This window comes from Pogona vitticeps, chromosome 8, assembly GCF_051106095.1.
Source record: "Pogona vitticeps strain Pit_001003342236 chromosome 8, PviZW2.1, whole genome shotgun sequence".
In the NCBI taxonomy this organism is placed as follows: domain Eukaryota; kingdom Metazoa; phylum Chordata; class Lepidosauria; order Squamata; family Agamidae; genus Pogona; species Pogona vitticeps.
In genome coordinates, this window is record NC_135790.1 from 1,394,587 (window position 1) to 1,409,514 (window position 14,928).

General features: G+C 51.5%; 1 protein-coding gene across 11 annotated transcripts in view; it reads left to right on the forward strand.

The window, feature by feature from the left end:
• AAK1 (AP2 associated kinase 1) overlaps positions 1-14,928 on the forward strand; it is a 69,743-nt gene that overhangs the window by 26,326 nt on the left and 28,489 nt on the right. For 6 of the 11 annotated variants that reach the window (XM_078379701.1, XM_078379700.1, XM_072978842.2 and 3 more), the window contains exons 7-17: positions 477-558; positions 2,624-2,756; positions 2,892-2,995; positions 3,515-3,594; positions 5,249-5,403; positions 6,131-6,447; positions 8,328-8,585; positions 10,740-10,963; positions 11,503-11,660; positions 12,353-12,469; positions 13,928-14,017. In XM_078379701.1, coding sequence (XP_078235827.1) covers positions 477-558; positions 2,624-2,756; positions 2,892-2,995; positions 3,515-3,594; positions 5,249-5,403; positions 6,131-6,447; positions 8,328-8,585; positions 10,740-10,963; positions 11,503-11,660; positions 12,353-12,469; positions 13,928-14,017 — 1,718 coding nt within the window. The remainder of the gene's footprint in view (positions 1-476; positions 559-2,623; positions 2,757-2,891; positions 2,996-3,514; positions 3,595-5,248; positions 5,404-6,130; positions 6,448-8,327; positions 8,586-10,739; positions 10,964-11,502; positions 11,661-12,352; positions 12,470-13,927; positions 14,018-14,928) is intronic. The other 5 variants (XM_072978841.2, XM_072978843.2, XM_072978845.2 and 2 more) reach the window with 1 other exon arrangement.

The following is a 14,928-nucleotide window of genomic DNA, read 5'->3' on the forward strand; positions in this document are numbered from 1 at the left end:
CAAGGTCACTGGTTCCCTTGTCGTACCGCTTTAACAGTTCAGAAGTTTTTTCCTGATACTCAGCCAAAATCTGGCTTCCTGTCACTTGAGCCCATGATTACTGTGCCCTGCACTCTGGGATGATCAAGAACAGATCCTGCCCCTCCTCTGTACGATGTGCTTTCAAGCCTTTGAAAAGTGCTCTCCTGTTTCCCCTCTGTCTTCTTCTCTCAAGGCTAAACCTGCCCAGTTCTCTCAGTCTTTCCTCCTAAGGCATGGTTCCCTCCAGATATGGGGCTGCAACTACCCCTGGTTCTTGACCAGTTGAATGGTGAGGTCTTATGGAAGTTGTAGTCCAAGTACATTGTAGGCTCAGTAGTATCCTAGCACTGTGGTGAATGTAACAGTGACTGAAATTCTTGCTTGGTCTTTGAGGGGAGCCCTGTGTCTTTCTTCATTGATGTCAAATACTTGAGCATCGTTTTGTCTTTCTGTAGATACACCACGCTGTCCTACAGAGCACCAGAGATGGTCAACCTCTATAGTGGCAAGCTGATTACTACAAAAGCAGATATCTGGGTAGGTGGGGTGCTTCTTCGAATCGCTTGCCCCAGTGTGGTCTGTGGTCCCTCCTGTCCCAGTCCCCATCCCCACCTGTTGGTCTCCTGCCTGATGTGACCCAAAGAAAGCCCCCACCGTGGAGTGTTTAAATCTCCCCAAGACTGAGGTCTCAGCCACAGCCTCCCTTTGACGCCAGACACAACCAGCAGAAAATACGACTTAGTGGAAGGTGGCATTTTGGAGGGAAATGGAAAAGCCACTCAAGTGGGGAACTACTCAGATCTTCACAAAGAAGAAGTAGAATCAAGGCATTTTTTGTGTCCTGCACCCTCATGTTTTTGCTATTTTGCAATGATTTCCCACCCGTCTAGATCCCTCCATTACAAATGTCTAGCTGCAGTCCTGCATGTAAGTCACCCGGTCTTTCTCCAAAGAAGAGTTGAGTTGAAATGTTGTGGGTTGGCTTTCACCAATTGGGTTGACCCTAGAAGGCTTGCAACGTGAATGTATTGAACAACATACAGTACTCTTGGGCTTCTTAATATGCCACCTCAGTATACTTCGAGGTGTGGGCCAGTTATGGAGGTTTATTGAGCCACTAAATGTTTGTGTACAGCAGTGTGCAATGAAGTCAGGGTTTGGAACTGCCCGATGCTGCTAGCAGACATATCAGTCTGCCTTCAGAAGCCCCTTCCTGGGTCTTTGGCACACCAAGCACCCCAGCTTTGTGTGTTTGCTTAGATGACTCCTAAAACCCTCAAAGACGTATGTCTCAGAGCAACGGCCATTCCTTTTTTTTTTTTTTTTTTGGTGCGAGCCCTCTATGGCCAGAGGCTGTATTTAGCCAAAGAGGGACTCATATTTAGTGGGACGTTTTATTAATGTGTTTCAAAGATAGGTTCGCCTTTAATATTTTATTAGCAGTGCATTTACTTTGGACTGTGCCCAGGTTCTTGTGGTTCAGTCTTTATTTCTGTCTTTAGGGGATGGCAGGTGGCTTTAAGAGGCTTGTGTGAATAGTGTGTGGACATTAAATCCCAGGAATCGGAGGTTATTCTGAAGGATGGGCTGTGCCAGCAGCATTTCAAGGGGACAGGCGCTCTGAGAACCTGTTGAGCCTCTTGCTTGCCAAGGGAATGCCCACCCCAGTCCACATCTCGGAAACAAAGCACTTTCTCCAGGGAGAAAGTAATGAGTTAACTGGGCTGCCTTGATTATAACTTGAGTTATTTACCTGGAAATAATTATTGGCCGGGATCCTACTGGTAGTTGCATAATGTTCGTGACACTTGCCGTGGCTAATTTCAGCTCATTGATAAGGTGCTGGGGCTGCTTCTTGGCTGCACAGCATCTTTGATTGACACGCGTGGATGAAACACACCGGCGCTTCAACAGCTAGCGGCAATTAGTCACGAACATAGCTTGGGTCCAAGTGATCTCAGAGACCGCATCTCCCTCTGCTCGGGTGTTAAGATCATCTGGGGAGGCCTCTTTCTCAGCCGCACCACTCTCTGCGTCTCAGATGGCGACACGGGAGAGGAGGGCCGTCCCTGTGGCTGTTCCCAGAGACTCTGGAACTCCCTCCCACTGGAGGCCAGACTGACCCCATCTTCACCCCCCCTTCCATCAGCAGGCCAAGACCTTTTTCTCAGGCAGGCTTTTCCTTAACGACTGGTGGTCTGAGAAGGTTTTTAAAAAATGGTTTGTTGTGCTCTGTTGTTTTAATTGTGTTTTAGTACTGATTTTATTGACCATTTTTAATATCATACCTGCTTAATTCTTCTTTAAAATTTGTGTCCTTACTGTTTTTTAACTTTTAGATATTTTCTTTTTAACGATGTCAGCCACCTTGGGCCCTTTTTAAGGAGAAAGGTGGGATAAAACCTGTATTTTAAATCATAACAATAGAATAAAAACCCCAGTATGAATCTGCTGTAAATAAAACAAATTGTTGGACACTGATGATGCATGTCTCAGTTGTATCAAATAGAATGCCACCGGTTGCTGGGCTCAGTGGCGCAACATCCTAAGGGGCCAAGCCTTTGCTTACTTTGCTGATAAAGTCTTGCTGGTCTCCTTCTAGGCCATGGGTTGCTTGCTGTACAAACTCTGTTATTTTACTTTACCCTTTGGGGAGAGCCAAGTGGCCATCTGCGACGGGAACTTCACCATCCCTGACAACTCCCGCTACTCCCAAGACATGCACTGCCTCATACGTGAGTATCTCCCCCAGTGACCTGGGTTTTGAACCCCTGATATAAACAGGAATAGGACACAGAACGTCTCTGGGGTGGGGTGGGGGGTCCTTTGGGAAGCACACAGCCAGCCTGACAGGTGTCTCTGTTTTACAGGGTATATGCTGGAACTGGACCCTGACAAGAGGCCGGACATTTATCAGGTCTCCTATTTTGCATTCAAGCTAGCTAAGCGGGAATGTCCTGTACCGAACGTCCAGGTGAGTTATAGTTGGTGCTGCTTTGCTCAAAGTGGAGAAGACCAAAAGTCTGGGGCCAGCCCTTTTAAGCTGTGCTCTCCTTCCTGCCTGCCTGCAAAAGTTTGGAAGATGTCACCTGAAAGAACACAGACCCCGTACACCTTTAGTTTAGTACACGGGAAGGTGTGCGATTCTCTTCGATCTCCCCCAAATCCTGTGACTGTCCCTCCACGGTGTGCCTGTGTTTCCCTTGGCCTTTTGCATGTATTTTAAGAGTTACCGGAATCATGACAAGAGTTTTTCTGCTAACATACAACAGTGTTTTTATCTCTTACCTTTTGCAGCCAGGACTGCTATGTGGGAAAGTCTGGGGCTGCTTCTCCCCTTCAGGGGGCTAAGCCATTTTGCACCTTGCAGAAGCGGAGAGAGCCGGAGCTGGGGTGCTCTGGCTCTGCGTTGCTTTCTGATACTTCTTCGCACCTTCCTGCCGCCCGCTGGCCCCTTTGGGTGCAATAAGTGCCAGGTTTTTTGTCTTTGCAGAATTCCTCCATCCCTGCCAAACTCCCAGAACCGGTGAAAGCCAGTGAAGCTGCTGCTAAGAAAAGCCAGCCCAAAGCCAGGTGAGCCGGGCATTTCCTTTTCCTCCTCCCTCCTCTTTTCTGGACCGTCCAGCCTTTTCCCCCCCTCCATCCCTCCATCCCTCCATTCCCAAGGACCGCACCCAGTTCCTTGGGCTTGTTTTCCCATCTCTCCTCTCCAGTCCCCTCCTGGAACTGCAGGGGCCTTAGTGCGGGAGGGTCTCCTTGGTTTTGCTTCCATGGCCAAGGCGCCCCTTTGGTTTCCTCTACTGTGGGGCTGGTCTCGCTTGCTTGAAGTATCTGGAGCGTTTTTTTCCCCCAGCCAGGATGCATGTGGTCCCTCTTCTGTCCTTCACCAAGTGGGGTGCTGGGAAGGGGAAGCTGCTTTTAATCTCTTAGCTGTAGGATGCTCCCCATAGATGATGTCCTAGAACTGGAAGGGGAACCATTTAGAGCGGGGCGCTCTGAGCCGGACAAGCGTTCTTTCTACGGATGTTGCTGCAAACAATGGCACTGGAGGCTGCCAGCTGTGGCCATCAGGCTCATTATGCCTTTGCCCACTCTTCTCTAAAGTCTATCAAAACGGCAGATTTGAATAGTATATTGTCTTTGGTCTTCAAACGCATGAAGTGATTCCGACATGTTTCAGCTGTCCTTTACAGGAGGCGCCTCTGGCGGATGGAGAGGGGAAGGGGGGCCTGTGCAAGAGAAGAGGCACAGTTATGCCTCGATAGCACATACGGCACTGATGTTGTTATCGTGCTCCTACCTGGGTGTGCTTGAGGGAGGACTGGCCTGCCTGAAGGAGGCCGCCCGGGCGCCGGGTGATCCCGCGTGGCCTCTCCACTCTGCTAGAGATAAGGCTGGGCCAGGGCCTCCATAAAAGATAGCGTTAAACCTGTTTTTAGCACTGTTTCAGGTAGTGCTCCATTTTATGGGGACGCGCCCTGAGCTCGAAGCAGGTTATGACTGCATTTCATGCTTGCAAAGTTCCAGTGATAGAATCACTTCGTGCCTCCTTCGGTGCCTTCTACTTTGACGACTTCCTTCTTTTGAGTGGCAGCACCCCCTGCGGCCTTGGGTTCAGGCTGGGTGGCCGTTGGCACCACCGTCTGTGGTACCCCCCAGTTGGGCCTTTCTCTGCCTGCCGGTCCTCCTGCCGGTAGCCTTTTCCATGCTGCCGGCTGGCCAGCTACAAACGCTCTCCTCTCCCTGGCACCCGTGGGGGGGGGGTCATTCCTCCATCCCCCCCCGCCCAATGTGCTTCTTTAACCGAGTCTTTCCTCAGTGACCCTCTTCTCCTTCTGCAGGCGCTTTCATGGCCCCACAACCTTCCCTATAATCAGGGACCGAAGGGCATACCAGGGATCCCAGCACCCCAAACTTGCCATTCTGCACCTGGAACTGAAATCAGGGGAAAGTGTCTCAAAATCATGCGCTTTGTGTAATTTGTGAAGTTACTGGGGCCAAACGTGGACTGCTGCGTTCATCCCTTTGGGAGCATGTTTCCCCAAAAGCCACCAAAAAGCCAGCGCGGAAGTCACTTTTTCTGGGGAGGTTTGCTTACCACCAGGATATTGGGGGGGGGGCGCTCAGGAGAACTCGAGGTCCTGACTGATAAGCTTTAGTGAGAGAACTTTAGACTTCCCTTTCATGGTGTGTATGCGGTCTGTGCATTTTTCTCCCTTTCTTCCAGGCTGACGGATCCCATTCCTACGATGGAGACGTCCATCACCCCGCGCCAAAGGCCTAAAGCTGGGCAGGCGCAGCCGAACCCTGGGATCTTGCCCATCCAGCCTGCCTTGACTCCCAGAAAGAGGCCGACCGTCCCGGCAAATGTCCAGGCACAGGGTGAGGGCAAGAGCTGACACCCCCCCCTTTGGAATCTCCCCCCCCTTTCCTCCTCTTTCCTCCTCTTTTAATCTTAAGTACCTGGGCTGCCTTTTGTTTCCTGCTCTGCTGGGAATTATTCACACGTCTAGCTCACTATGGATCAGGACACATACCTGTGCATAACAGGGACCTCCAGTTTTGTCGAGCAGCCTTACCTGGCGGGCCTCAGGGCTTGCTTGCTGGCCCTCCAGGTTCCTCTCGGAGTGGCTTCCTGCAAATCATCTCACCCTGACTTGAGTGAGCCCAATGGGGTTGGATGTATGTATTTTCTCCTACAGTATTTGGTGGTGGGGGGGGGACAAGGAAGGTATGGAGCATGGGAATCTTAAGGAACTTGCGTGTTCAAATAGAGCCGTTGTTGTTGGTTGTTGATGATAGTGTATCTGTTGCTGAGTTCCTGGTAAAATTCCTTTTTTGTTACAGTGTAGAAGTCTATAGACCCATACAGGAGAATAGCTACAAGTTTCTCATTAACTGGCACTTAAAGTCTCAATAACTCACTTTTGTAAGAGAAGAATAAAGACTTATGTTGGCTTGAAGTGTCATGGATAGCTTGCCGCTTTCTGTGAACAAGGCTGTCCCCTGGCGTCTCCCTAAAACTACCTTGAGGAGGCAGCCGTTTGGAGGTGCGGACGGGATCCACGGTGGGGCACAGCTTTAGGTTCCCTCTGCTCTGTCGCTGCAGCTCCGGCGCCTTTGGCTGGTGGCCAGCCGTCGGCCCCCGGGAGCGTCCCCCAGCCGAAAGCTCTGCCTCAGCCGACGCCTCAGCCTCTCCCGCCAGCCCAGCCCAAGCAGCCGGCCCCGGCACCGCCGGCAGCTGCCCCCGCCACCGCCTCTCAGCCGCAGGTCCCTCCGGCTCAGCCCCAGGCCACCCCGCAGCACCAGCTCTTCTTGAAACAGCAGCAGCAGCAGCAACAGCCACCGCAGCCGCAGCCGGCGGCACCATCGGCTCCGTTTTATCAGCCGCCACCCCAGGCGCCGCCGTCTCTGCAAACTCCGCAGGTGAGGCTCTTAAGGGTTTTTCTGCTTGTTGGTTCAATTCATTTGGCTTCCTCCTCCGCTGCCCGTCACTGCGCAGGGAGCCAGGCAGCTGTGGCTTGGCAGCGGGGAGCGGTCTGAACACGGCGAGGGGGAGATGCTGATAAGTTGGCACTTAGGAAATCACAGTCGGCTTGAAGATCGTCTCCCACTGCCTGTGCACTTATGTCAAGAGACTGTTTACAATAATGAGGAGGAGGACGAGGAGGAAGGCCAGGACAACAACAGCGCTTCTGTGCCATGGATTGACTCTGGCTTATGGCGTTCCTCCAGGGAGTCTCCACCAGAGATGGGCACGAAGCACAGGGTGGGCGGTTCGTGCCAGTTCTTTCTATCAGCTGAACAGGCATTCGACCTTCAAAGTCCTGCCTCCTCTAACAGGCACCCACTCAGAGGCGGCAGCCTGGCTTCCCTGCCCCACCTCCTCCGTTGTCTGCTGGCAGAGGCAGGGCTTTGGAGCACTGGGACACCTGTCGGACCAAGAAGTGAACCACCACGAACCAGCAAACCCGTGATTTGTGCCCATCTCTAGTCTCTGCATACGGAGTGCTCGAGGGTGTTACTTCCCAGTCCCACCTTCTGGTGAGAGTCGGGGACCTCCCTGCCGTCTGCCCGAGGCAGTGCCAGTGGCAGGGCAGGGAATGCCACCTCGGGCACATATTCTCTGCATGGTCTTAGCTGGCCATTCCCCTGGAAGGCCTTAGGTGGATTCGGACCACCGGCCCTGGGCTCTGCCGCCATGTGCTCCAGCCCACGAGAGCCGTACCAGCCCTGGGGAGAGAAACAGTAAGATGCCGAATGTCCATAGGGGTCGTTCTGCCCCCTTTGCTTCCCAGTTCAGATTCCTTTGGTGCAAAACTGAAAACAAGGCGCCCTAACCCTTTTCTGTCCTTGGGAGGGCTCCTGGGGGGACTCCAGTTTCAGCTCCTCTGCAAGGAAGCCCCTGCAGTCGTCCGCTCAGCTGAGGAGGTGCTATGGAATGCGGCTGCGCAGAATTTCCCACGCCTGCCCTGGACGCTCTTAAAGGCAAGCTCCAGAGCCCCAACATTTTGGGATGTATAGTCGGGAGGTGACGGGGCCGATGGGTGGAAGCGTTTCCCAGTTTTGTGAGTACAGGTGCGTGGGGGAAAGTATATGGACATAGGAAGTGTTGGATTGCTCAGGGGTTTAAGGCACACCTGGCTGTGGAGCCAGAGGTTGGGAGTCCGATTCCCCCCCCCAGGGCCTCCTTTACAGGGGCTGGACCCCATAATCCACCGAGGGTCCCTTCCAGCTCTGCAGTTCTGTGAGGATGATGATTAGGGGGAGGGTTTCTATAACATGTCACGTTTTCTCTGCAGCCTCCCTTTGAACCCGTGAGCGAGTTCAAATTAAGAGTCATCTGGCCTTTCTTGCCAGATGACTCATAAACACCTTCAAACCCACCCATAAGCTCAAACATAGGTTGCAGGGAAAAAAAATGACATGTCACAGAAATCATCTCCCCCTAATAATGATGATGAAAGTCTTTGCCAAAAACAGCTGGCCCTGCCCCGCCTCTCATATAAGTAAATCTGCAGAAATGTTCATACCTGCGAAATGGAGACTCTCTTTTTGTTCACATATGATTTGTTAATGTTTTTGGTAGTTTTCAGCCGTTAAAAAAGAGGAGGAGGAGGAGAAGCCCCTTATGTCGCATTCTGCAGGCTCTGTATTTTTGGGGCTTTTTGGGATGGCTAGAAGGCAAGGGAGGAGGGTGGGCCCAATAAGGGGCTCTCGCACAAGCCACCGTTTTTATGTGCTGAGAACAGGAGGCTGCAGCCGGTCACGACAGAGCTCTCTGAATTTTTCTTCCGGTGTTTTAGGTGCAAGTGATGTCGCAAGCAGCGCAGCCGCAGGTAAAGCCGCCCTTCCCAGGTGTGCCACAGGGAGTGGTCGCGCCTGCCCAACCGCAGCCGGTGCAGAACTATAAGCAGCCGCCGCCGCCGCAGCAGGTGTTGGCGCAACAGGCCGCCATGCAGCCAAAAGCACCCGCTGGGCAGCCGAAGCCCCCCGCTCAGATGCTGCCGCAGCCGCAAGGGCAGCCAGCCGTGGCCCTGCCAGCCTCGACGCAGGACCATCCGGTAAGGATGAGCCCCGGAGTGCTTTCCTGGCCTTCCTTTTGGACAAAATGAGGAATTTCTCAGCAAAATGATCCCAGGGGACTGGGACCAGGGCGAATTTCCCTACAGCTCGTGATGGCGGAGGGATCGATGCTTAGAACTGTCTTGACTTCCTTGCTTTAGAGCAGTGCTTCCCAATCTTGAGTCCCCAAGTGGGTGTTCTTGGACGACGACTCCCAGAAGCCTTCACCACTAACTCTGCTGGCCAGGATTTCTGGGAGTTGTAAGTCCAAGAACATCTGGAGGTCCCAGTTTGAGGACCTCTGCCTTAGCCTGACATTCTGTCCACCCCTCACTCTACTCACTTGACCAGTGGTCCCCAACCTTGGGTCCCCAGATGTTCTTGGACCCAGATGTTCTTGGAGAACATCTGGAGATCCCAGTTTGAGAACTGCTGCTGTAGAGCAAACAATGTTGAAGCTGTCCATGTTTCCATTTTGGAAATGGTGGACCAAAAGCCGTGTTGCGTTTGGGCAAGTTAAGCTCCTCGTGCCCCCTGGGCTCAAGGGGATGGCTTTCTTGGCCCCTGGGGTCTTGACCTCTGCTTCCCTCTCTGCAGAGAGCCTGGACCCTCACCTGCCAAGCAAATTGGGAGAAAATTTACCCATAAATTCCATTCACCCCTCCCCAACAGACTGTCTTCCAAAGGAGGAAGAGGAAAAGAAACCCTCCATTTAATGACCATAATGTATACACATTCATCCCTAACCATTGCTCTTTGCTTAATGAGGATTGGAGTTTTCCCTGCCCTGCACGACGCAGCTGCTGTACAGAATAAAAGGCCTGGAAAGTTGCCAAAGATTCCCCTTTGCTACCAATGCAGAGATGGGAGGGTGACATTTCACATTTCTCTTACCTCCCCCACCCCCACCCCACATGCATGCAGGGGCAAACAAAGACACATGCACGCACACCCATGCACACGCACTCAGAATTTATCACTATTCAAATGCAATCATCTCCCCCTTGTTTCTTTTCATACTGAATGGCAGATTCTTTGGCTGTCTGTGAGGGGTTTGGAAACGGAACAGTTGTACCACATACGCAGGAATTAAATGCGTTCCAGCTGAAACTGTACTTATTCCCAGCTACGGCTGCTGTAGATTGTGTCTTTAATGCCAAAAGATTTTGAGTATCTGAAAACCATCTGGTTTCAAGAGCAGATCTGCAGGGCAAACTCTGGCAGGAGGGAGCAAGCGAGCAGGGGAAGCCCTCTGCACCTCTGTGAGGGTTGGAAAGCCCTGCCCGGCCGCTGGGTGACCGCAGCTCTCCCCGGGGTGCTCTCCCTGGGGCCTGACCTGCCTCTAGAGCAATCACTGGGATAGCAATGCCGAGAGATCAGTTGCTACTCCAGAGCAAGATGCAACACTCAGGGCACGTTCTTGGACTGTTTAGAGTCAATATTTGGTTGTAAATGGTTGCCCTGGGAGTGTGTTTATATTAAAAGGCAGCAAAGGTATGGATTGGGAGGCGAAGAGGGGGGGAACCCTCTAACCTGTACAGCTGCCTTATAGGATAGGCTGGTTTTGCTCTTCTGAGCTGGCAGTTTTACGTGAATCAGTGGGAGTCTTGTGCCAAAGTCTTTGCTCCCACATTTTCAAATACAGTTCTTCAGCTATTGGATTTTCCGAAGGCTTTTCTGAAAACTGAGGCAGGGGCCCTGAAAAGTCCAGCTTCTGCCACAGGGAGCAGATCTCACTCCATTTTTCCATGTTATGGAATAAGAACGGAGGAGGAAGGTCCCTGGGAATAGTAGTCGGGCAAGACGGTTTCTCCATGCTTTCCTGGGGCTGTGCGTGCTTTGCCTTTAACAATGCGCTCCTGTGCCCACAGCAGTGAAAACGTGGTTTGGTGGGCTGTGCCAGTGACGCAGAGTGTCATTTTTATTCACCACGAAGCTCTCCAGAGGAGCACCTGACCTTGCCAAAAGAAAAGAAAAAAACACCCCAGGTTTCTCCTCCAGCATCTCTTGGGAGGCCCGTCCCAAATTCTGGTCAGCTTTTGCCTGTTACTGCCGATGCAACGGGATTAGATGGACCTCTTTTCTGATCCTGTCCAGCTTCCGTTCTTTTAAAGCCAACTTCTGTTCATTTCCCCCCCCCTCCCAAAAAAAAGCAAGCACCTCCACGCCATCAAAAGACCTTGGCCAACCCTTCGCCAGCTGCCCAGGGACAAAAGGTGGGCTCCCTCACGCCGCCCTCTTCCCCCAAGACCCAGCGAGCTGGACACAGGCGGATTCTGAGTGACGTGACGCACAGCACCGTCTTCGGGGTTCCGGCCAGCAAGTCCACACAGCTTCTGCAAGCAGCCGCAGCCGAGGCCAGCCTCAATAAGTCCAAGTAAGTGTGACTTCCTTGCAGATAGGCAGAGGTACCAATCCAGGACTTCTCGAGCATCAGTCGTCCTAGAGCTCTTCCCTTACATGAATGTTGTCCGCATGACAACACCTGTAGAGCTAAAGTGCAGGCCCCTGGGATTAAGCAGCCACAGCACCTGAATGGGGAGAGACGCTCGAGAGATGCTGCTCTGTCACTTTTTGCTTTGGGAGGGCCCAGTGTTAAAGAGCCCACAGCCTTTTCTCCAAGGGGAGGTGCTCAAGATGCAGAGCTGCCCCAGTGGCCAACCTCAGGGGTATTTTTTTGGACACTTTGGGTTTTGTTGTTGTTAAGGAATTAGGATCTGAGTGGCTGGTCCTGAGTGTGACTCGCATGGGGCAGGGTTGCGAAAAGGTCAACCAGTCACCTCTTAAGCCGCACCTCGAGATCTTCCCATGACTCGGGAAGCGGAGGTGCGGTCAAGGCCAACGGTGGCATCCACTTTCCAAAAGACTAACTCCTGTGTGTGTGTGTGTATGTGTGTGTGTGTGTCCGTCCTCTAGGTCTGCCTCGACGACGCCTTCTGGGTCTCCCAGGACCTCTCAGCAAAATGTCTACAATCCGCCCGACGTGTCCACCTGGAATCCTTTCGATGACGACAACTTCTCCAAGCTGACCGCGGAGGAGCTGCTCAACAAAGATTTTGCGAAACTAAGTGATGGTTAGTTTCTTCTCCTAAGTGGGAGTCCAAGCTGGAGTGAAGAGTTGGGAAACCTCCAGGTGGTTCTGAGCTTTAAGGGTGAAACTGAGAACGGATGAGCAGACTTGCTTCTGGCTCTTTGAACTTACCTCCAGGACCTAGGATCGAAGGCGCAGGAATGGTTGGGATGGGGGTGGGCAAAAGCTGTCCTTACCTTAGCTCCTCTTCAGGACCCGCTAGAGAGGTGTCAGGGGCCCTGCCAGTGTGGGGCTGCCACCTTTACTAGGCTGGGTCATCATATTTTGCAACCGACATCAGCCTCCCTTGCCTTTTAAAATTGCTGCTTCATTCAAGCGTGCAGGACGTGTAATAATGGGCACAAGCTCTAGGAAACCAGATTTAGGGCTGAATATCAGGGTAAAAAACTTCTTAACTATTAGAGCAGTACAACAAGGGTGGAGGGATCGATGCTTAGAACTGTTTTGACTTCCTGGCTTTAGAGCAGTGCTTCCCAATCTTGAGTCCCCAGGTGGGTGTTCTTGGACTACGACTCCCAGGAGCCTTTTTTGGGAACCCATGATCTTTGGAAGTGGTGAGCACTCCAGCATGGGAGGCGTTCAAGAGAAAACCGTCTGTCCAATGTCTGTTGGATCTGCTTTGATTTGTGGCACTGCTGTTTCCTTGTGGTTGATAACCCAGTCTTGGAATTTCAGGGAAGTCCATGGAGAAGCTCGGCAGTTCAACAGAGAACCTGATCCCGGGTTTCCAGCCGGCGCCTTCCGCAGCCCAGGCAGACGCGTTTGGCTCCTCGTCTCTCGCTCCTGTGCCAGGTATGCGCCCGCAGGAGGTCGGGGTGTGGATGATGCCATGCTGAATGCAAAGTGGGTGGTTTTGTTTTTCTGGGGGATTCAGTTGGGTTTGGCCAGGCTGAATCATGTTTCTGGTGAAACTAAGGAGTAAGAGTTTTAATAACCATCAGAGGGAGATGGGCGTTAGGAGGTAAGCACCGAGGAGGGGAAGTCCTGAAGCAAAGACAAGGCAAAGTGGGTTTTGGCGGTGAGATGAACAGTGGAGTCGGCCAATATTCCCGATATGTTGTGCAGCCGAGGGTCTCAGAGATCTGCTGCTGGAGTCTGAAGCCACTGCATGGTTGTGTAAACAAGATGGGGAGCCAGGCTGTTGGCATTTATAAAAGATCTGGCCATTTGGGGGACTTCCTACACCCCTTAATTTGCCCCACACCCGTAGAGACCACTGAAGCTGGAGCACAAACAGTTCTGGGCATCTCGGCTCTTCGCAAACCCCTGTCCTGAAGTAGGAAAAAGAGAGAAAGAGAGAAACACACAAAGTGAGAAAGATCTATGTGGAGAAATGGCCGAGAAGATGGCTGAGGGTGGCTTATTAACGTAATGATTCTAAGATGTGACTAATGAAGCCAAGCTGCCTTATCAATGATAAGAAAAAGGTAGGATCTATGAGGAAGAAATGGATTTAATTCCAAGTGGATAGTCTTGGTCTCTCCAGAATCCTCTGAATGCCTTTAGGGGTCTCAGAAACAACCTTAACCCTTTTGTGTGAGTCTGGAATGGTTTCTTCAGGCTTTTTCCTCCTGTTTCGGAAACAGCTGAGGTCTGTGGGGTTTGATTTTCTGCCCCTCATTCCCTGAGAGCTTTTGAGTTTCATTGCGCTTTGTGCTTATCCCCTCTTATCGGTTTATTTTATAAACTGCTTTGTCACGTTGCAAACAGCAGCATAGAAATCCATTAAAAAAATACAGCGTGTGGCCTTACATCTCAGACTAGGGATTTATTCATAATGTGACTTGGGGGGGGCGTATAATTACAGGTAAGTAAACTTCCCCCCCACCTCAGATGCAATAAATCTTTATGAGTCTTGAATTAATTTTCTTCCTACAAAACATTGAATTTGGAGGAGGTGTTGTGATCCGATGCGCCTCCTTTGGTTTCACCCGCGTGACCTTGAATGAACTCACCCATTATTCTTCTCTTATTGCTCATTGAAACTTTATTCCTTCCTGGTCATTTCAGATTTAGAAAAACAAAAACAAACGCCAACCGCAGACTCTTGTAGAGCTCAGTGGAAACGTAACGTGGTTGCGCCCCACGCTTTAAATGCATCTGGATGGACTTTTTGTCTTCTTGGTGTTTCTGGTGTCCCTTTCTTGCGCTTTGCTTGACATCTCGGTTTCTCTCTGTCTTTGCCTTTCCTCCCCTTGCCTGTCCTTTCTTTTTTCTCTCCCTCTACCTTGGCCCTTGCTGCTTAACCAGGTGAAAAGACCAGTGACATCCTGGATTCTAGTCCTCCACGGTTGGCTGTCCCTGACCCCTTCATTCCCCTTCCGCTCTCTGAGGCACCAGGTAACTGGGATGTGTGCGAACGAGATATCGTGTGGGAAGGGACTCTGAGGGTCGCCTTTTGCAACATGCCTGTAAAAGCGCTGCCATCCCCCCCCCCCAAGGTGGCTGGCTCCCTGGGTTGCTTGTGCAGAGGGCCTGGGCCCTGCAAGCCCCCGCCTTCCCGTGTTGCGTTAACCAGTTACTTGCAAAAGGTGTGTTGGAAGAAATGAAGCCGCGTCCACCTCCTTTCTTGCCAGTGAATGCAGGGGTCCTGAATTATATCGGGAAGAACGTCCTAGCTGTTAGAGCAGTATGACAACGGAACTGATGACCTTGAGAGGGGGTGAGCGCTCCCAACGCTGGAAGCCTCCCAGAGAAAATGGGATATGTCTTGACTTGGGTTCCTCCTTGAGCAGGAGATTGGACTCAATGGCCTTAGAGGGCCCTTCCAACTCCAGCGTTCTAGGATTCTATGATTTCCCCCCCCCAAAAAAAAACACAATTCATAATGGATTCCAAAGGTAGCCTTTGAAATCTCCAAACTGTCTTGACTTTGATTACGGGGGTTTATGCTCTGTCTTGAATCTCTGCTCAGGGTCTTTCCATCTTGGACAATAAGCAGGAGAGCCCCAGAGAGGTGGGGGTTTTCCTGGCACTGGAACAGCCCCAGACTACTCTCCTGGGGTGGGGGGAGCGGATCTCGCCTCCTCTGTGCCGTCTTACAGAAATTAAAAACAAGTTTTTAAGGTGAAGCTGGTGCTGTTCTAATTTAATTTCTTTTTTGTTCACTTTGCATCTCTTTGAAGTGGATATTTCGAAACTCACGGGTTCAGGTTTTTTTAACTGTATCCTGTGCCTTTGACATAAGACAGTCTGGATCCTTTGAATGAGAAGAGAAGGCTTAAAAATAATATTGTCCTCATGTACGGTAA